The following is a 22,342-nucleotide window of genomic DNA, read 5'->3' on the forward strand; positions in this document are numbered from 1 at the left end:
TTGACCTACCTGTTCCTGGGTCCTCTCTTTGAGGTAGCATTGTGGAACACAAGTTTGGGAATCTGCAGTTGGCTGTAAACTAATCAGACCAGGGGATAAATACAACATATTGGTTGGCTTGGAGCAATATAAATAACATGATTAGGGGGTACACTCTGGTGGACTAGGGATATTAGCCCAATGAAAATGCTTAGCACAGGCTTATGTATGAAATGCTCATATACAGACATTCTTTGCTTATGTATTATTACTAAGATTAATAGGCATCCTTCTTGAAGGATTTGTGACCAGAACTTGATGTGCAGTGTGGTTCTTGCAAAGAGGCCTTTTATGAGCTAACAGTGTGGTGCCCTCCCCTTCCCTATGAACCCAGGGTTATAGCTCATCTCCTGTCAACATTCCTTTATTGCAGGTTGACCTAAAAGGTTTGCACAACCATACCAGCTAGTCTCTGGTGGTGGGTGGATGCAGTGGTCCCCTTCTGGCCTAGTGCCAATGACCAGCCAGTGGGCCAGAGCAATATCACCATGAGCCAAACATCTGACACCAATAACCAGTATGAAGTAGCACTTTACAGGTTTTACAGGTGTTCTTTTCATACAAGAAAAATAAAGAAGCAAATGTGCTTTTAAATAGATTGTTTTAACCATGTTTGTTGTTTGTTGATTGTTGTTGATGTGACAGGGTCAGGGGCTTGGCCCTGTCAATGGGGACTGGGGACTGCTCCCAACCTGGAGTAGGCCACCTACAAGGGCATATGCCACAGCACAGCCAATCCTACCTCAGAAGTGGGGTGAGGGAGTTGGGGTGGAGGAAGGGCAGTCCCAGAACCCCAGTGAACATCCCTGGCATACCTGTCATTTTAGTACCACTGTCGATCGCACCATGCCTTCCAGCCTCGTATTTGGCAAGAGTATTTTCTTGCAGAGCCACTGGCCTCAGAATGCAGTTAATCCACAAGGAAGACCGCCAGCAGTGGTACAGATGCCAAACGAAATTCTCAATCCTTTTACCACATGTAGGCTACTGGGAATGGCACTTATTTCCTGTGACTGCAGGAAAACAAAGCGCATAGCCAACAACAACAGCATCGGACCGTGTACGCCCTACAATTGCCTTTGACCAGAAAAGGGATGGGGTGAAGAAGGTTTTTGAAGGTTTGGACCACTGGGACCGACCCATGTTGGATATGAAGAAAGAGATTGGACGGGGGAGGAAGTGGTCAAGCAGGGATGTCCAGTTATAAAAGAATAATTTAAGGGTGTTCGGGTGAGGTGACAAGGAGAGATGGTGGACTGAGAGACAAGGGCGAGGTCGTGAGTTGGAACAGAGTGCTGCAGACTTGTTGGAGATTGTAGAAAAGAGTGAAGCTGAAGTATTGTGTGTGAGAGTGTGGTACCAACTGTGAGAGAGAGGAGTAGTTGCTGTGAGAGTGAGTGCCATAACAAGGGATAATAGAGAGAGAGGTTGGGGAGAGAGTCCGAGTAGAAGGTGATTAGAGAGGGAGACTTGTCCAGAGAGAGAGAGAGGGGCAGTGAAAACAGTGGAATTGTGGGTGAAAGACAGAACAGACAGGCGTTAGGGGGGTTTGGAGAATAGGAGGGAGAAGTAGGAGGAAGAAAAAGCAAGAAGCAGAGTGGAAAAGAACTGAGGAACACAAAAGCAAAAAGGGAGAGAGAGTACAGAGTTGAGTGAAAAGGACCAGAGGGCGAGACAGAGTGCGAGAATGTGATATCGAAGGGAGTAACAGGGAGAGAAACTAGGAGATATAGAGATGGGGGAGAAGGGAGAGAATAGGATGCAAATGGGACACAGGAATAGGTGGAAGAATAGGACAGAGAGAGAGAGAGAGGTGGGAAAGATTAGGAAGAGGAGAGAGAGAAAGAGATAGAGAGGCAGGTGCACAACTTGAACATCGTTGTGTAAGGCATTCAGATAGAAAAGGCTACAGCCTTTAGGCCCTCATTTGAATTGCAGGCTATAAAGACAGTAGGAGTTACCTTTCACTAGTCTTGTCTTATGACCAACTGTGGATTAGGGCTATGTAGGAAGGAGCCCATGGGTGTTTGAGGAGTAGGCCAGAGACTCCCTTTATTCTAGTCTTCCTACAGTCCACGGTCATCCAAGTTGCAAATCCTAAAGATAAATTCTCTAAACTACCTAATCAAATATTGGAAATCTTGAAGCCATGTGTGACATTGAAAACGAGTAGGAGGCGTTGCCTGGCACGAAACATGGGAAAAGGGGAGCCAAGAGGAGTGGCCTGAGCACTAACCCAAGGAGGAAATGCGAGCAGAAAACCCACAAAATAGAGCCTCCGGAACCAGTACTCCACTCAGCGGGGGTCTCCATGTTGCGAGAGGAATGAGAAACAGCAATCCCTGAGAGAGAGGATCCACGCAGCCGCAGGGAATGCAGCACACTGCCAAGCATCTGCAGCACACGCAACACTCAGACGGCAGCGACAGAGCCCGCACAAAGAGACTCATATTACTGTGCCACAGAGCAGCCTGCTACCACCAATTCCACAACACTTACCCTGGCATTGCCACAAAGCGGCCCACCACCATGCACTGGGACATTTGCTAATGCGGGCCGCCATTGTTGGAGCATTGCAGCCCTGCACGGAAGAATGGGATGGGGCTCAACAATATTTTTTGAGAGAAGGAAGACGTAGAATGAGGTGGGAGAGGGATTGGGAGGTGTTGGAGGGAAGAGCAGCCAGAAGAGAAGGAGAGTAGAGATACATAAGGAGGGCAGGCCTTGCACATTCTTAAAAATCCCACTAGACCGGCAGGGCAAATTCCTTGGTTAACATACTCAACCTAACCTCCGGAGGATAGCTCAGGGGCAATGTGCTCGCCTTGGAAACAAGACGATTTAGAGCAACACAGGTTCGATCCCCGGGTATGCACTTAGAAACCTCTGGGTATTAAGCGTGTTATAAATAACCAATTACAATTACAAAAAGAGAAATGCACTTGGCCCATGGTGATGGGTGACAAAATATTGACCAGTGCTTTCTGTAAAGTGGAGCATGTCAACATAAGCACACTTCATATCTGGTGCAATTCTGCCAATTCTGCCAACCAAAGGCCAGCCATGCACAGTGAATATTATATGTGCCATTTACTTTAAACAAAGTTTGTTTGCAGTAAATGTCCAATAAATGTTTTCAAACATCTCATACTCGCCAACAAGGTCGAGAACCATGCAAACTCCCTTCACAAAATGTGCTCGCCAATGCAAGTGGTCTGGTAGATTTTGCAAGCCCTGGAGCGGAACACATGGCCTGAGAGAGAATGTCCAAGTGGGGTTTCAGTATTTGCAAAGGACATCCCTACAAAGTGCTTAGAACTAACCTGAACGTTAGAGTAGGTCTAGTCTAGAAATTACCTTAAGGAGTTTAGATAGACACGGCGATAGCCTTTAGGTCCTCACAACCAGCCAGGTAGGATTTATATAGTAGGAGTAAATAAGCACTGTCTACAAAACAGGGAAGTAGGGATACCTGGGTTAGGATGGTAACTGCTTCCTAGCAGGAGCTAGCCAGGGACGACCATTATTACCTCCATGCCAACGATTTCAACAAAAGACCCATGAACCATCTCTGGGAGCTGGCGTGTACTTTAGGTCATCTGTGATAGCAACCTATCTAACAATACTATAATAACGGTAAGAGGGTATTTATTCTGAATTGCAATTGCATTTACTTTGTGGTAATCAATTATGCGTCCATCATCTTGAAGAATGAATGAATGGCATGAATTCTGCCATGCAGGATAGGTTCATGAGAAAGCAGCTCGACTTGATAGTCATATGTGTCGTGCACTACTAACATTGCTGCTGTCTTTTCACAGAATACATGCTTAAATTGGCCCTATGGTATTAGTAGTAATGTTGTGTTATCACTTATTGGTTGGCCCTATGCATGAATTATTTTTCTAAATTAATTTTCTGTTTATAAATTAGACAGGAGGAAAAGGAAATAACCTCTTTGGGGATTACGTTTCAGAGCCGTGGCATTCCTAGGATTATCACGAAGTTCGGCGTGTCAATGATATCAAATTGTAATAACCTGCACTTCACATCATTGGAATGTTTTCTGTTTTGCTGCTATAACCAAAAAAGTGATGGGTGGAAGGTTTTGAATGAATCTGAACCACTGGCATTGCTCTGTGCAACCTTTCACACCACTGTTTTTCAGCCTGTCTGCACCATTGCAAAAGTGGTCCAGCCATATGCAAATCAGTCAGGTACTGCCACCAATGGTAGCAGCCCAGCATGAACTGCTAGGCCAGGACCCCTCTGCACAGAAACCCCAGCAACCCCAGACATGTTTCGGCCTTGTTGGTCCTCCTCAGTGAGGTGCAGCTGGGTTCCCTATGGCGCAGCAAGCAAGGGTCCCACGTCTGGGCATACCCTCTCTCACACAGTTAGACAAACTATAACCACAAAAGTGATGGGTGGAAGCCCCGCCCACCTGGTGCCTTCCTGGTTGCCGCTCTTTTTCCCTACCTAAGGAGCCCTCCAGCCTCTTTTCCTTTGCAGGTGGGGAGCAGGTGCGAGTGGATCTAGGTCACAGGGCCAAAGCACCACCCACCTTCTTAGCCCTGCCTCTTCCTTCCTGCTCTTAACTCTTAGATCAAGGGCATCTCTGACCCGGGCGTCCGAAGCAGAGGGCAGACAAATAAAAGGGAAATTCATGTTTGGACCTGTTCGGACCAGGAGGACCCAGCGCCCAAACCCCTGCTCAGACAGCAGGTAAGCATGCACCAACATGTGTTTACTCCCTCTGTCCCCACAGGCCATCCCCACCCCCACTGGTCCCCCTGTGATGTTCTCTTGTGCCCCCCCTTCTTGCACACAGGTATTGCCTGTTTTGCTTGATTCTTCTACCCTGCTCCCCCCCCCCACTCCAGCCTACTTCTGGAGGAGTCTGTCCTGATATATTCTGGTTTCACTGTCTTGTGGCCAGTGCTGGATTTGACTTTTATGGACTTCATTGATTCACGGTGTGTGTCACCCTTTCTCACCTCACATGCTGGACTTCCTTTCCATCTTGTACTCATGGTGGCCCTGAATCATGCTGTTCCCTTCTTCATCCTGTATCCTGGCTTGCAACATTATGTGTTACTACTGACTCCTGAAATTGTATTTGCTCTCCCCTCTTGCTTCTCCACTCTTTTTGACTGCTTAATCTCTGTTCTCTCCTCCTCTCCCTTTCTCCCTTTTCCTATCTCCTCCCCTCCTCCCCTTACTTTCTTCTATGCACTTACTCTATCAGAATTGTCCCTGGACCTAGTATGATATCAACCTCACCTGTCTTCTCCCCCTCCCCTTAGTTGTTCCCCCCTACAGCACTGTCTGAAATGTCGTCAGGCCTAGTACAAAAGTTGCTTGTTTTGTTCTTCCCCTCCCTTTCTGCACCCCTGTCCCTCACCTTTTGTTTTTCTCCGGCTCTACCAGAAATGTCGTCAGGCCTAGTACGGTAGTCGCCTGTCTGTTTCCATTTCCTTCTCACTCTCTCCATCCCTTCCTTATCTATGTCTTAGCTCTTGCACTATCTGAAATGTCGTCAGGCCGAGTACGATAGTTAATTTCACATCTTTACTGTTCATGCCCTGTAAGAATGTCATTGTATTTTACCTTGTTCCCTCCCTTGCCTTGAAGCGCTTTGAAACACATTGAGTATAGGCGCTATATTAATAAACTATCATATCAAGGTTTTGAATGAATCTGTACCACTGGCATTGCTCTGGGCAACCTTCCACACCACCTTTTTTTAGCCCGTCTGCGCCATTGCAAAAGGGGGGGGCAAATCAGAGAGAAATGGTGTCCACGGTCTGTGGGACACTCACGTCCCATACACACTCTGGGTTTTTGATGAAACAAACAATATTTCACATATATCAATATAATACATTATTAAATAACAATGAGCTGTACGCGTTTCAGGATTTGGATCCCTTCATCAGGAGCAATATTTCATCTAGTTTTCATATATCATAATCCTTTTTGTAATTAATTCTGTAAAATCTGCATAACAAGGGGAGAGAAGACAGCAAACAAAGTGCTAGCTAGCTACACTCCTCTTATTGTTGGCTCTCTACATTAAATATTCCCTAGTTCTATGGTTTCCTACCTCTCATAGGTGCCGCCTGGATGCCCCTGTGTAGGAAATGGGAATTGGTTCATGAATTTCTCAGGGGGCAAGGGGAAGTATCCTCACTCCCAACAAATCTGGTCCTAAAAATGAAAGTTAAGTATTGGGTAAAAAAGTGTTCCCACAATAGCTCAAAAGATACAGCAATTCTAGTTACTATACGATTGTAAGTGCATATTTCCCACCTGATGTCACCTGGTGGTGTTTCTAAAGCAGCGTTGTGGTTCGCAGGCAGTAGCCTCACTGAGACCGCAATTCAGTCACTGGATAATGGTTGCCCGGCGATTGTGAAATCCTTTCCTATGTTTCTAAAATAATTTAGATAGTTTCAATGGAGCGTTATCCAGGCGTTCCACAAAATGTTTCTGTATTCCATCTACGTGGCAGTCTAAAAGCAGTCTGAAAGCACACTTACCTCTAAATAAGAAACCTCCTTGTCTAGTATAGGATTAGCTGGCGGGCCGTAGCAGTCCCAAGCTCGCTAAATTCGGGCTGCTGCACACCAAGTGTTTAAAAAATAAAATGGGTCAGGAACAAATCAGCATTTCCGCGCGGTGATGTAACATGTAAACAAATGACGTCAACGTGCGACGGCAGCGTGTGATAACAACGTGTGACCTAACTCAAAAAAGGAGAATATTTTAGATACCTATCCAAATAAAGGATATGAACGAGCGTCCAGAGGGCACCCACGCTCACAGTCTCTAGTTTAAGTAGTAGAAATTCTATTATGCACAATAAGTGTATTATGTGGCATCGGTATACATAACCTTTCTTGTTATTTAAGGTCTAGTGCATATAGAATAGCGGTTACTTAACTGACCAACATTCTTATGTTGATAGAATATATAGTACTGATGTTCATTAGATCCTTAGATGTAATTAGTGCATATTAAACGATTGTCATACCTCTGTCCCCATCACAAATGGAAACTAGAAATTGACACACTGTATGGAGTGTTGGTTCTTTACTAATGGATTTAAATATCTGTCTCAGTAGGAGACTAGAAATTTACATACTGTATGGATCTTTCACTTTTTAAAGGCAGGTATGGAGGAGATCCCTCCCACAGGTTTCATGTGAATATTAAGATCAGCTAGCCCTAGAAAGTGTATACAGGTGTTATCCGAGTGAAAGTGGACAATCTAGCGATCTATTTCCACCGTGTTATAAGGAGAGTATGTCCCCATCATAACGGTGGCGTTGATAGTTAATGGATTGACTTATAAGAAAGCGCCCAATTAAAACTCCTCATTCATCCTGTATGGGCTCTAACTGTCCAGTTTGTCGATCCACCAGTTCTCTTTGCTCAAGTCTCTTGGCATGTCCCCCCCCCCTCTTGATGATCTCTGGACTATCTCTAGAACCATAAATCTGAATTGTGCCACTGTGTGTCTCTTTTCTGTGAAATGTCTTGCCACATGTGAACAAATGTTGTTTGTCCTGATATTACCTTTGTGCTCTTTACATCGTTCCTTTATTTTTCTGGCAGTTTGATCCACATAGAATATTCTGCATGAGCAACTTAGTGCATGGATGAATGACATTGTATCGCAGGTAGCAAAGTGTCTTAGCTTGATTTCTGCTCCTGTCCGTGGGTGCCTGACATAGTTTCCTTTCATTACATTGTTACAATGTAGGCAGGCAATTGTGCTTAGTTTCTTGGTTTGTAGTGTTGTTTGTTTGCACTCGCTGACTCTTTCCGCTTTCACCAGTTGATCCCTTAGGTATTTGCCCCTCTTATATGCTATTAATGGTGGTTGTAGATACAGTTTTTGCAGTTGAGGATCTCATTATATTAGTCTCCAATTTTTCTTGATCAGGCGTGTGTTCTGGTGACTTTGGCTAGAGTATTTCAATGTGTATAAAAAGGGAATCTCTTTGTTCTTGGTTTTGTTTTTTAGAAGATCTTCTCTGCTAGTTAGGGTGGATCTATCCCTTGCTGCTTTAATTAGACTCTCCGGATATCCCCTCTCTCTGTGTATGTTGAAACCAGCTTTTCCATTTAAATTGTCAGCATAGATTATTCTGAGATTATGCGTTTAGCCCGAAGGAATTGGCTGTAAGGAAGGTTATCCCTTAGGTGTTTTGGGTGTTGGCTCAAGTTATGTAAACTGTTATTAACATCTGTTGGTTTGTGAAACAGATTCGTAAATATCCTGCCATCCTTCAATTCCAATTCCACGTCCAAGTAATATATCTTTAGATCTTTACCTCCATGGTAAACTTAATTCCAGTCATTCACTGAGTTTATGTATGCCAGAAAACTATCCAGTTCTTCCCTCTCGCCTCTGCAGATTATAAAGACATTACTGATGTACCTCTTCCAAGTTATTAGTTTTGGGCCCCAATATTGGTGGATGGTTATAAATTGGGCTTCTAGATGGTGCATAAATAGATTAGCATATACCAAGGCCATGGCTGATGGAGGTGCCGGATGCCTGTAGGTAAATTTATTGTCCAAATCTAAAGAAATTGTTCAGCAAAATTATCTTAGTCAACTCCAGTATGAAAGGTTTGGAGGCTATGCAATGCTCCCATTCCAATGCTTCGTGTCCACCCTCATGGGGGATAGATGTATATAGACTCTGGACATCGAATGTCGCCAAGAGATCATTTTGCTGGAAATCTCAAATGTCTTGCAGTGTGTTCAAGAAATGTGTTCTGTCCCTCAGATGGGTGTTAGTTTTCTGTACTATAGGTTGTAGGACTTGGTCCACATAGATTGCCAGAGGATCAAAGATACTCCCAGTACCCGCTACTATAGGTCTGAGCGGTGGGTTTTGAAGCTGTTTATGGATTTTAGGGAGTCCGTAGAACACAGGAATAATGGGATTGATTTTGTGTAGAAATCTCTTGGTCTTTTCTGTGATCCAGCCATTGTCCAACGCCCTCTCTAGTGTAGTCTCAATTATTGTCATGATCCTTTGTGTTGGGTCTCCATCAATAGGGACATAGGTATCTATGTTGTTGAGGAGTGTTAGACATTGGACGTCATAGAAGGTGGTATCCATAATCACAATGGCTCTCCCTTTGTCTGCCGGTTTTCACGTGATAGTGTGGTCATCAGCCAGGTCTCTTATGATTTGACTTTGATGTTTTCTGATGTTGTACCTACTTGTTTTACTGTAATTGATCTTTTTAAGTTCACTGAGCATCTGTGACTCAAAGAGTTTTAATGCTTTGTTATTATCTGAGGATCAAACATGCTTTTGGGTTTCATCTCCAGGCATTCACTGGCCAGTGGTTTCTCAAAGGGTGGTTTTATGTCAAAAAAGATCTTAAATCGCATCTTTCTGATGAGTCTGAACAAGTTTGTTCTTTCCTCTAGGTGTGTTTAGTTCTGTGTTGGGGTGAAAGATAATCCTAAATTGAGCACTTCCAATTGTCTTTTAGACAGATGCTTAGAGGACAAATTCACCACTAGGTGTTTGCTTGCTTGTTGCTTGATCTTAAGTTTCTTGATGCCTCTTCTTGTCTTTTTTTGTCTAAAAAAGAAATCAGAGCTGTGGTCGATGTAGAAGTCGGTTGGGAATTATGTAAAATGGGGTTAGGTACATTTGTAGTAGTTGTTGATTCCAGGTTCTTAGTACCTGGAGTGGTGTTGTCTTCTCCGCTCGTAGGGGTCTCGCTACTAATGTCACTCCCATCTTGCCTTGGTGCTTTCAGTTGTGGTGTGTTCGGACGTGCAGGTCTGGTATTTTGGTAAAATTCTTGCCAAGAATAGACCATGTCCTGCGAATAGTCTAGAGTGTGTCTTCTGAATCTGCATACCTTACATTGTTCTATGTCTTTTTTATAATGATCCAATTATGTATTGATGTCCTCCAATATGGTTTTTAGTTCCTCACTGCTCTTCAGGGCCCCCAGTTGTTCACTGAATTCATTTATCTCAGTATCAAATTTCGAGACAGATTTGGCTAATTCTTCGATGGGTAATATAATCAGATCCAACAAGCACTTATTTAGTATCTGTTCCCACCTTTTTACGAAGTCAGGTACTTCTTTACATAAAGTCGTCGAAGGTACACTCTTAGACCTCTAGGGATTCTTTGTGCGCTGTAATATTGCGCTAGAGTGGTTGCGTGGAGTTTTTGGGAGATTTCCCTTCGTATTAGTTTACCCAGTTGAGAAATAATGCATTCTGGATTAGTTGCAGTCGGTGTAGTGGTTTCAATGTCCTTAATTAACCCTAATATACGGGTAGCTTCTTCTTTATTGAATGCAATAATGTTTGCATGCTTGTCGGCAATAGTATTGATCTAAGAGAAGGACATGTAGATGGTAGGGTGCTATCTGTATGTTAGTGTCAAACACTCAGAGAGTGGATTTACAACATGTGGAAGGAATTATACAAGTGCACACCTAGTAGGTTATATGAGTTTCACTTATTCTAAGGTTATGATGAGGTGCAGGTGAGTGTGTGGCAACCCTGACACTAGGTTGCGTTTATCCAAAACAGAGAGGAACAGTGTCCACGGTCTGTGGAACACCCACGTCCCATGCACACTCTGGGTTTTTGATGAAACAAACAATATTTTAATATATAAACTAGTATTGGTGTATATAGTGATTTATGAAAGTGGAGTGTCCAATTATCTCATTCATACCCGAATGATTTCGTAGATTCGATTGAACATTTTTCACAAGGATTGTAATTATAAATGTTCACATGGAGTGTGGTCAGATACTAAATAAGTGGTCGTTGGATCTGATTCTATTAAACATTGAAGAATGAGCCAAATCTGTTTTCATGCTGTGATTCGGTGACCGTCAGTCCCAACCCTCCTCCTCTCATTTGAAATTTGTTTTACTCTTGTACGTTTTCAAAGTAACTCAGTGGGTTAGTGTGTCTGCTGCAGAGGCTATAACATAATTTGCAAGCCAAGACTGTCTCAGGCGTTCATCATTCAAGGTTGATAAATGTGCACCAACTGAGTAGGATAATAATGGTCACTGTTACATGGGTGCCAAAGGGAAATATTTGTGGTATGTGCTACATAAATGATCATTTGTATCATTCGTGTTGTGGTCGACTGCACAGGTTTTTGACACTATCTCAAGTTTGAATGTCTATGTATTTCTATCTCTAACAAAGAAACTTTCGTTTGTATCCTGCAAATATGATGTAGAAAGTGAAGTGTAAGATACAATCGAGGATGCCAGAATCCTGCTTTGGGTATTTGATGAAAAGGCTTCGATGCAGCTTAGCTGCTTTTCAATCATGTACTTCCTTTAAATCTCCAGAGGTTATTTGCTGTGCTCCATGACCTTGCACATGACGTGCAGACTTATTGGTGACAAGACTTCGCTAATCTCTGTTCACGTTTACTTACTCGTTTCCCTGTTCTGCTGGATTCCTTGAACAAAAACGCCTAAAAGAGGTCTCTTTAGATGTGGTTCTTTACAAAAAATAAAAACCCTGTCACTATAGCTGTGCACATTTGCAAAGTTTCCTCTGTTGGAAAAAGCGTAGACAGAATATCAACATTTTACTTTTAAGAAAATGAAAGCAGCAGAAATGGCTGAATTTGTTCTGGTTCATTTTACATGTATTTAGGCAATGCAATAATGTAAGCATTGCACCTTATTATATAAGTACACTTCCTAGTTGTCTGTATATAATGATCGCCTACATTTGCATTGTCGTTGAGAAACTACATCCTATGTTAATTTAGATATTCTGAGGCACATGATGATTTTGGTTGAAATGTGGCAGTTCATTTAATGGTGATTATCTGTGAGAAACAATTCATTTTAGGGCCTGTTTGATGTTGATATTTCGGCCATTCAAAAATGTATATGCCTATGTTGGCCAACATATTGTTTTCATATGGTTGTGTTTGTAAGAAAGGGAGATGATGTGATTTGGTATGTCGTCTTGCCTTGCTGGTCATCCATGTATGCTAGTGGAAAGTTGATGTATGAGAATGACTGCCCGCTCCGGACAATGTTGTAGAGTGTTGTGTGTGTGTTGGGAATGTGTCATTTGTGGCCTTGAGGTGGAGCGAATGGGGATGGTTTATGTATATACTTAAGAGTAACTGGAAACTGGATGAACTGTACATTTGTAAAATAAAACTACCTGGACTTTTCTACAAAGGGGTTCACTGCTGTCCTGTGTTTGGGGCCGCCCATACCTCTTCATTACACAAGTCCAATAGACCTTGTGCCTAGATGTCCGAGGAGGGTGTTGAGGGGGTTTAATTTCCTTTTGCAGTGGCTCAGTTTCAGAACGGCAGACTAGTTGCCTGCGCAAGTCTCCCGCTGTGGGATTTGTGCCTTCCATTTTTTGGCTACCACTTACTTGGTTATTAAACAGATTATCTCTACAAACCTCCAGTACCATTTTCGTATGGGCTTGTGAGCAACCAGATGTCTTTTGCAAGCTAGATACTTTAATACCTGCAATTTTGTGCAATGGACAAGGGTTCATCCCAGTATGTTTATATTGGGGGACAAACACTGATGCATGTACAAAACCGCCAAATTCCCCCCCCCTCCACCTCCCCATCTTCGACCAGCACCATGTATTTCTTATGTTAAGAAGCTTTTACATTGCCGCAAATCGCCAGCCAGGTGAATAGATTGATTTGTATTAGTGTGAATGCTGGTTGATCAGTTTGGGTGGCTACTATGCCAGTTATGAAGGTACCATTGATAGTTAGAGCCTAACTCAATTTGGCTTATAATATTGCTATTCAAACTTGTACTGCAGGAGATTATCGATAATTAATTCATTGTTCTTGTACGGTGTAGGATTTGAACCCAGATGTCATCAAATAGATCTTGACTTTCAGCTTCCCATTGGTAGGACCGCAAAGCCAATGTTAATGAGTGCCAATGTTAACTAACCTATAAATAACGGTCAAGATTAGCCTATTTCACCTTAGACAGGTGTAATAATTGTTAGCATGTGCCACACGTAAATGGAATTCTTAACTTTAGCCTGCGTTGCATCTAGACACAAATGTGAATGTTAGCATGTGCCACACTTAGACGGAATTCTTAGCCTTAGCTTGCGTCACATCTAGACAGGATTATGAATGTTAGCATGTGCCACACGTAAATGGAATTCTTAGCCTTAGCTTGCGTCACATCTAGACAGGATTATGAATGTTAGCATGTGCCACACTTAGACGGAATTCTTAGCCTTAGCCTGCGTCACATCTAGATAGAAACGTGAATGTTAGCATGTGCCACACTTAGACGAAATTCTCAGCCTTAGCTTGTGTCACATCTAGACAGGATTATGAATGTTAGCATGTACCACACTTAGACGAAATTCTTAGCCTTAGCTTGCGTCACATCTAGATAGAAATGTGAATGTTAGCATTTGCCACACTTAGATGGAATTCTTAACCTTAGCCTTCGCCGCAGCTATACAAAACGTGAATGTTAGAACATTTAAATGAAACTGTGAATGATGACAAGTGCAACACTAGAATGGAATCGTGATCACTAGCCTGTCTCACATCTAGACAGAATATTGAAAATTAGCAAGCGCCACACTCCGACGTAATAGTGAGTGATAGTAGGCATCACATCTAGACACAATTGTAAGGACAGCAATGCCAACTAACCAATCCACTAACAATGTCATCCCTCTTCATACTCCTCTCACACTCTAACCAAACACAACCACAAGGCTAAAACGCAGCAAACTGCACAAACTTCGATACACTGCAACAACAAAACAAACCGCACATAGACTTGCACAACAGCACACAACGACTATCGACCGTATAACACCCCAAGCCCAGACAACGGACCCACCGGGCTAAGGCTGCCAACAGCACATCATTGCTATCTAGCACTTTTCCAGCTCATTCCCACTAACCCACCCCGCTCTCTCTCCCTCTTTCAGAGCCGCCAGAGCGCCAGCGGGTACAAATATCCTTTAACATTAACATAACAGAGAGGGTCTGTAGTCATTACTAAATCTCCCAATTATTTTGAAAATCACTTTGGGAGAGTCCTTCCAAGCAATTGTTAATCTGTAACACATTCATGTTTGATTAATCTACCAAGTCAAACTGTTTTTTTTTTAAATGTCTTCATTTCTAAAATAAATCAGCAACATGCAAAGTTATTTATACATATTTCCAATGGTATCGGTTAGGCACATGAAAGAAAAGAATAATGTCATCCTCTGAACTAGGGGCAATTGCCAGGCTGTGCGCTGTGCAGAAATCCTCCCAAGAAAGATTTGGGGTTATACCGCTTATTTTTGCAAATGAAGCAGTGCTGCTGTGATATTAAGGACACTGTTCAGTTATGACAACATCAAGAAAATCTGTTTAGCAAATAATGATATTTTACCTTTTGAACTGTCAGAATCACGTTTAATTTCAGGTGCGGGGATCTTCTTGTGATGCAACTTGAAAACTAATGCAAGAAAGGAATTAAGTGAGAAGGGAAGGAAACCATTAGAAAGGAAGCAACTGGCCATGGAGGAAGGAGCTACGCAGAGGTGAAGCTGTGCACGTAATGTAAGTACACACAGACAGCCGGTCAGTGCAACCACCTAGCACAGCATCTCATCCCACAAGTCTGATACATAACATGTTATCCATCTTCCAATGACCTGTTCTGTATCCCGCTGAAAAGAAAGGCCACGGTAATTTGGGACAACCCCTGCGTTATGTGATACTACCCACAACACACTAGTGGGAGAGTTTTTTAATTTGATTTCCCAAAACTGTATATAAAAAAATCAGAATGCTTTAAAGTCATCCCCATACTTTCCTTGTTCTTATCCCGGAATGTCCCTCATTACAGCACAAAAAGGTCACATCAGAGAAAATAACTTCTATGGCAAGGGGGACATGGCATACATGGACTCTGAGAAAATTTATTTATCACCCATAGCTTGCCCTCAAAGTGACTCACTTTGCTATTTCTTTGCTTATTCTTCTCTGTACTGGCTTTAATCACTGGGCTGCACGGAAGAATATGTATTGCAGTCATTTCATATTCAAGTGTGCAGGGACGTCATTTGGGGGTTGCCACAGCTTTGATTCAACTGGAATCTAGATCTTGTCAGCTGGAGAAATAACAGGGATGCAGGAAAACCCATGAAGCCGCCATCACAACAGGTTAGCAGTCCATTAGTGAAGAATGCTTGAATAGTTGGGTTCAGAGGGGGCTGTCTGTGCATCTCATACCCAGTGCTGTAGCAACAGGAAGGGTATGGGGGCTAGGTCTAGCTAGCTGGGAATGGGTAAGAGCATCCTGCAGTACTCAGTGACAGCACAGCATGAATGCAAATCTCATCAGTGTTTCTCATTGTCTGCTTTTCAAGAGGTGATGTTGTGGAGCTTCTGCTGCTGTTAACATTTTAAAATAAAAAAAAACTGCAATTACTGTGCCCTGGTGCCCTACAACACATCATTCCCCTCTACCTCCCATCCAACAAATATAACTGTGGGTTACTTACCAAATAAGCAAACCAGAAAGGTGATGGCTGGAAGGTTTTAAATCATTCATAACCACTGGCACAGCTCTGGGCAATCCTCCAGACCATCGTTTTTCTGGTTAGATGTGTGTTGGTCAGTTGCTGTTTCCAGTCTGTGGGAAGACACGTGGCAGGCACTAAATGTCTGCTCTTTGAGATTTAGGCCTCTTCGAGATGCTTTGTCTGTTGATAGTTTAGCCCGAGTGATGTACAATAGTCCAGGTTGCTTTGTTGGACATCTGATTACATTCACGGTAATTTGGGCCTATAAACACTGATATTAACGCTACATATGGTGATCCATTCTTGTATGAAATGTATATCATATTACAGTGATATTGTAACCATATTTTTCTTAGAGTACTGAGGAACAATGCTATGTGATGCCACTTCCTGTTTTGTCAAGGTATAAAGGGTCGTGTGCCATCACTTCCCATTATGTGACTTTGGAGTGGGGTCAATTGTCATTGATGTCATGAGAGGTCAATGGTCATGTGATGTTACTTCCGCTACCCCTCACATTTTGGTGAAATGACATCCCTGCATGTGTGTGTTCACGGTGGCTACTAGAAAGCCTGGTCACCTTTCCTTGGATTCATATGGAAAGTGTAAAATGCAACCGAAAGGCTTTGCCAGCTGGATGTATGTGATTTCACCGAATCCACTTCACCTAAAGAACCCCCTCTGGGCTACCTTATCCTAACCCCTTACCCCACCCCCATCTATGTTTTAACATGTACCCACTTACACAACCAAATCCGAAGAAAATTGCTTTTGAAGATTTCTCATTAGGTGAAATTGGATTCAGTGAAATTATATGAAATGTTGCCAGCTAGGCTCACTGGTCCAGGCTTAAGTTATAGTATACTGGCAAGGACATTCGGGGTGTCACCCATGAACAGGGAACCAGGTACCTCGCAATGGTGGCTGTCCCTGCCCACTTCAGAGCTGTGCAATCCCCTGGAAAAGGCACAGCCTCAACCATGACACATAGCTCCTCGACTCATCTGAGTTAGAGCTGCAGAAGGTTTTACAGGCCCACCTGGGTACCTTCCCTCAGCCTAGGCTCCAGCGACCGATAGTGCTGGCTGTCCCAACCCAGGGCAGAGATCCACAAACCCTGCAGTAGTCTTACTCTGCAGCAGGGTGTAAAACTCTCTGGCATGCTGCAGATAAAACGCCAGGCGGTACCAGTCCCTACTCAGCCCAGAATTCTACAAGGCACTGCGGTTGTCCCGGCCTCCTTCAGGATGCAAGGCTGTGATACATGTGAGGTTTAGCTCTAATGGGCACAGTAGATGCACTTGGGCTGCTGCCCATGGTCCAGGACTGTATTCACCCACCCAAGATGGCATACCCTATCCGGGGAAGGGCACTGCAAGCCCCAGGAGAAGTGAGGAGTTCCAGCCTTCTCTGAATGGGTAAGCTCTAATGTGTCCTGGTTGGAGTTCAAGGAGTCCCCCTAGTGCACTTGGGTGCTGCCCTAGCCTCAGGCACCAGTTACAAGTGACAGGTGGCTGTCCCCATCCAGTAGAGTGATCCACAAGCTGCGGGAGCAACCCTAGGTTTCTCTTCTCCTGAGTGGTAAGCTCCAATGTGCCCCATCCAGGGCTCAAAGAGGCCTTCTAGCACACTTCGGGTACTTACCTTGGCATGGGCTCCAGCCACCAATGCAATGTGGATGACTTTGCCATTTGCAAGTTCCAATAGCTCTGGTAGAAGACAAAGCCTGCTGAAAATAATATGAAGTGCTCCCATTTAGTGTACTGTTGGTGGCATGGCATTTCCTGGATTTTTGTCATGTGAACCAACTGTAAATTATGTGGCTTTTTACCTCTTTTGTCAAAAGATGTGCTGCAAAATGCATTATTTCCACACATTATTTAAAATAATGTTCCACACTTTAATTATTTTGTGCTCTCTCACTACGCTTGGCCACTTGCGCTAATTTGAGCAAACCTTTAGGTCCCTCAACTAATTATTCACCAGGCATGACAGCCCATGAACCATGACATTCACTGGATATTTTTGATGTTTCTGAAGAGAAAGAGTTATAAATTGTATGGCTTTTCATCCCATTTTTCTTAAAAATTGTGCTGCAAAATGCATCATTTCAGAACATTATTTTAAAGAGAGTTATCAGGGGAATCCCACCCCCCGAATACTCCTTAATTATTTAGGTCTCCCTCGCTATGCTCGGTCTCTCAGACCAATTTGAGGAAAAATGTAGGACCTTTCACTGAAAACATTCCCCACCACTGGTGATGGCTCACATGTGCATCGTTTAGAAGCTATCTGCCTCCCTCCACCCTGGCGCCAAAAGCTGACTTTGTCACCAAGGAAGAAGTGTACCATGAGGTGAAGGAGGCTGTAATAAGCTCTCGAGATAAGGACAAGTCATGAAAAGATAGCCCTGAGTTAGCAGCAGACCCTGAACTGAAGGGTTCGGGTAGGCCAGAGGAGAGGCCAGAGAGTGTCAGCAGGCTGAGGGCCTCCATACCAAACCACCCCAGCTGAAAAGCTTGGAGGTCTCAAGCTCCAGCCGGAGGAGCTCTGGGACAATATGGGGAACCAGATTGCGGCCCGGCTGTCCGAAGGAAAGGCGGACAACACCGGAGACCATCCTAGGCAAACAATGGGTCTGGAGAAACTTTGAGTAGAGGGGAAGATCCTCTGAGGAAGAGGACTGTGATGTTTGAAAATGGGAACTTTGTATAAAGTAAAATGAAGGTGGTAGAGAAAAGTCTGCTTTTCTCTGAGCCTTTTGTGGATCCCATCCAGCCTTATCCTGCAAGCTCTCATCTGCCCATGTGGTGGAGCACTTCCGTATTGACTCTATGTAGATGACACACACATTTCTGTTGATTTACATGATTCCAGGGTAGTAGAGACAGTAACTAAGTGTTTATGGGTGGTGCAATGCTGGATGTAGGACAACTGGTTGCCTTTATGCTAAGATAGATCTCCTCCTCTTGGATTGTCTGATGAGGGATTTATTAACTTTTCACTGGCTTGTCAATTTTGGCCAGCCCCCAGTTCCTATTAACTAAGTCAGGAATTTGAGGGTCATCTTTGATAGCCAAATGTCATTTGCTCCTCGATTAGATCAGTCACTAAATCTTTCCATTACCACTTATTCAACATCGGAAGAGTCTGCTAAGTATTGGACATCATACCCATCGGGTGCAGACTTCAATATTGTGTGGCTGTATATTTGAGGATAAGCACAAAATGACTTGTTAAACTACAAGGTGCTACAAATTGTGCCATTCATAACATATTAATATTTAAAAAAATGTGGTCATGTTTTGGCCATTCATGGTACTTTGGTTTGGCCCATCATAAAGGAACAAATTCAATCTCGAGCTCTGTCTCAAATTTGGAAGACGCTCAATTGAGTGGCACCTCAATATTTAACAGATCTAAATGGAATTAACCTGGCCACTTCTTGCTTTCCAGTAGGGAAGCAAGACTAAAATAAAATAGGTTCCAGACAGTGAGCATGGGAAGCAAAACAATCAAAGTGAAGGACAGCTTGCTAGGCAATGCTTTCCCAATATAATTTAGATTAAGTTCCTCATTAGCTCTTTATAACAAAGGTTGAAAGCCCACTTTTTATCCTTAGGATAAATTCAGAATAAACATTTTTGTAACTGGGCATTTTATCATGACAAGTCTGAAATGTTTTGCTTGGTAATCGTTGAGTCTTATATGTTTAGTCCTTTGTTGATTGTTTTTGTTGTTTGTCCAATGACTTGAAAGTGATTTGTTTACTGGCATGCGTTTGCACTCAATAAAGCATTTCTTCTACTACTACTACTACTACTACTACTACTACTACTACTACTACTATTACTACCACTACTACTGGAGCTCTACGAGACCCTCCAGCACCACCTGTGTTAAATCCTTGACCCCGTGGTCAGTGGGGCCTTCCATTCTTTTGCCAGGTTGAGTTGGCTCCTACCTGCCAAGACTCATTAAAGTACATTGCACTGCCAGAAAGTCCTGCTCTCAGCCCGGGGTCTGGTAGTTGGCCATACAAATGCATGATCTGACTAGAAGGACAGTCTTCTCTTGAAGTTATCATGAAGACTATTTTGAAAACACAGTTGGGACTATAAGATGGTTGGACACTTTTACTCAGGCCTCCCACTTTCATCTAGGATAGACAGATTTCAAGAAAGCTTGGTGCCGGGGCGTGGCCTGGAGTGCCAAGGATGAGGCTGCTCCTCTAATGGCCTCTGCATGAAGCCCGCGGCTACATCTATGGAATAAGCTGTTCCCGACCACTAAAACCCTAAAGAAAGCCATCCGCAGTGATCGGAATTGCTGGGGCACCCCCGAAAACAGCATGAGCCCTTAACAATCCTTTGTTCCCTCTGCATGCAGGAGGGTGGACCTTGCCGCTGCTGATCCGGCTGCCCAGCTTGGAGGAGAACCTGGTGTGAAGGCATCGCGTGGGGCTCCAGCCCTGACACTCCGAAGCGGCGTCTGGGTCACAGCACAGACCTCCAGCCACAACCGTAACGCTGGCGTATATCCGAGGGGCTGGGACACCGGCTGCCGGCGGGAGCACAGAAGGCAACTACCTGCGGTCTCTACCCTGTGTGGGGCTGGGCACTCTACCCCCCTGGGCACGTCCAAGAGCGGTCACCACCTCACCAGCTTCGTCGGAGCCTCTGGTGATTGCCGCCTGACTGCACAGCTGCTCCCAGCGAGGTCCTACCCGATTCCGGTGCACTACGTAAGCTCCGGACCGGTGGCGACTGAACTCCCACTGCAGCGGCTGCATCGCGTGGATCCCATTCTGCTCCATGGAGGCAGACGGCACCTTCGTGATCTCTCTGCTCTCCTGATATGCTTGAATGTACACCCCGGCTCCCGAACTTGTCTAGTGCTTGGGGTTGATGCCTCCTGATCTCCCCAAGTGCCTCCTGATCTCCTGGTCTCCCTGGGGCCCAACGCCATTCTGAGCAGCCACCCCCTGCCAAGAGAAGGAGCTCACAGTCTGGACAGCTTTACATTATCTGTTTGGCACACACTCCCGTTGGCATCTTAGTGAACGCGCCCCATGGTACATGCCATTGCCTTAAACTACTGACTGAAGGCACAGAAATCAAATCCAGGCAAACAGACCTGAAAACTCAGAAGACAAGCTGCAGCCCTACTCTTCCCCTCCCCCCGACATGCTGGGAGAGTAAGGTTTGAACTCCCTTCTGCTTTAAGACCCCCCACTCACCTAACAATCAAGACAACTACCAAAGAAGTGTGATTTGGGCAGGAGCCCACACCAACACCCGCCCTGCCCTCGCTGCGTCCCCGAGAACCCATCGCCACAGGCGTTGAGATACATAGAGGATCCCTTGGCAGCCTTCGCTCGTCCCCACTTCTCAGAGGGGCCACAACGAAACGTGCAGAAAATCTGAGAAATTACGATATGTCCACTATGTTGCTTCCAGCAGAGAAAGGGAAGAAGCCAGACACTCCCAAACTCTTGCCTCAAGCTTCGTCGGATGAGGCTGGTCTGCTGGCAACCAAAGGAGAGATCCAAGCCTTCATGCTGGATATCAAATCAGAATTCCAATCCTGCATGTCGGAGATCACCGCTAAACTCGAGCAGACGGAGCAGAGGGTCGTGGAGGTGGAGCAAAGGGTAGGAGAGGTGGAGGACCTGGCCCAGGAACACGCAGCGACGCTTCTGGAAGTGCAACGCAAAATTCAATCGTTAATCGACAAGAATGAGATTCTAGAATATAAACAAGAGGATCTAGAGAACAGGGCCCGACGGAACAACCTACAGATTCGGGGGGTCCCCTACTCTTTGCAGGTTTGGGAGGGTCGCGGGTTTCACTATTAACTTCTGGAAGTCTGCAGCCCTAGGGGTGTGCCTGGAGCCCCTGGAATGGGAAGACCTGAAACCCCTCTGCCCAATCCAAATGAACCAAAAATCTTCTCAGGGGCTTTCTTTATGCCTGCTCCTCCCTGCCCACTACGATCCCATTCTATTCCCTCTTGCATTTGCAGAGGAAAATGCTTGGTTTCATATGGAGGAACAGGAAGGCGAGAATATCCCAGAAGGTAATGATTGGCAGCTCCCGCCTGGGAGGTTTGGGGATCCCCAACGTACGTAAATATCACGCAGCCTCACAATTAGCCCAGGTTCATGACTGGGGCTTGGGCCCTAATTCTCTGAAATGGGTGGAGCTAGAGCAGTCCCGTCTCCCACTCCCCCTCTGCTTCCTCCCACATGTCCCACCCCCCTTGCGGAAGTTATGGGCAAAGATTCTGGCATTTACTAAAAACACCCTTAGTATGTGGGATTGGGTGCTGAAATATAGAGGCATCCCACTTGGTCTGGGTCCACTCTCCCTAATTTTTCATAACCCGGCCTTCTCTCCTGGGTTGTGACCATCCAACTTCAAAAACTGGGTAGCAGGGGGACTAGAATCCCTGGGACAGCTATTTGAGAATGACCAGCCCCGAACTTTTGAACTCTGTAAAGTGACCTTCCAGTTGGCTGAAACAGATAGGTTCTCCTACACACAGCTTCGGCACTGGTGCTCTCATCCTCAGGTTCGACGGGAAGCCACACAAACTCCCAGCCCTCTTGAGCTCACCCTAAAGGACTGCCACTAAGGATGAGGACCTCCAGTCTCTATAAATTGCTGCAAGAGGATTCACTTTCCACGAGACCATCATACATGTCACAATGGGA

At 44.6% G+C, this 22,342-nt stretch overlaps 1 protein-coding gene across 1 annotated transcript in view; it reads right to left on the bottom strand.

Moving 5' to 3' along the window:
* LOC138580171 (killer cell lectin-like receptor subfamily B member 1B allele A) overlaps positions 1-22,342 on the bottom strand; it is a 613,615-nt gene that overhangs the window by 433,575 nt on the left and 157,698 nt on the right. The window contains exon 3 of the mRNA XM_069650501.1: positions 14,490-14,555. Within this exon, the coding sequence (XP_069506602.1) occupies positions 14,490-14,555 (66 nt within the window). The remainder of the gene's footprint in view (positions 1-14,489; positions 14,556-22,342) is intronic.

This window comes from Ambystoma mexicanum, chromosome 3p (genome assembly GCF_040938575.1).
Source record: "Ambystoma mexicanum isolate Mex_15411 chromosome 3p, UKY_AmexF1_1, whole genome shotgun sequence".
Lineage (NCBI taxonomy): Eukaryota > Metazoa > Chordata > Amphibia > Caudata > Ambystomatidae > Ambystoma > Ambystoma mexicanum.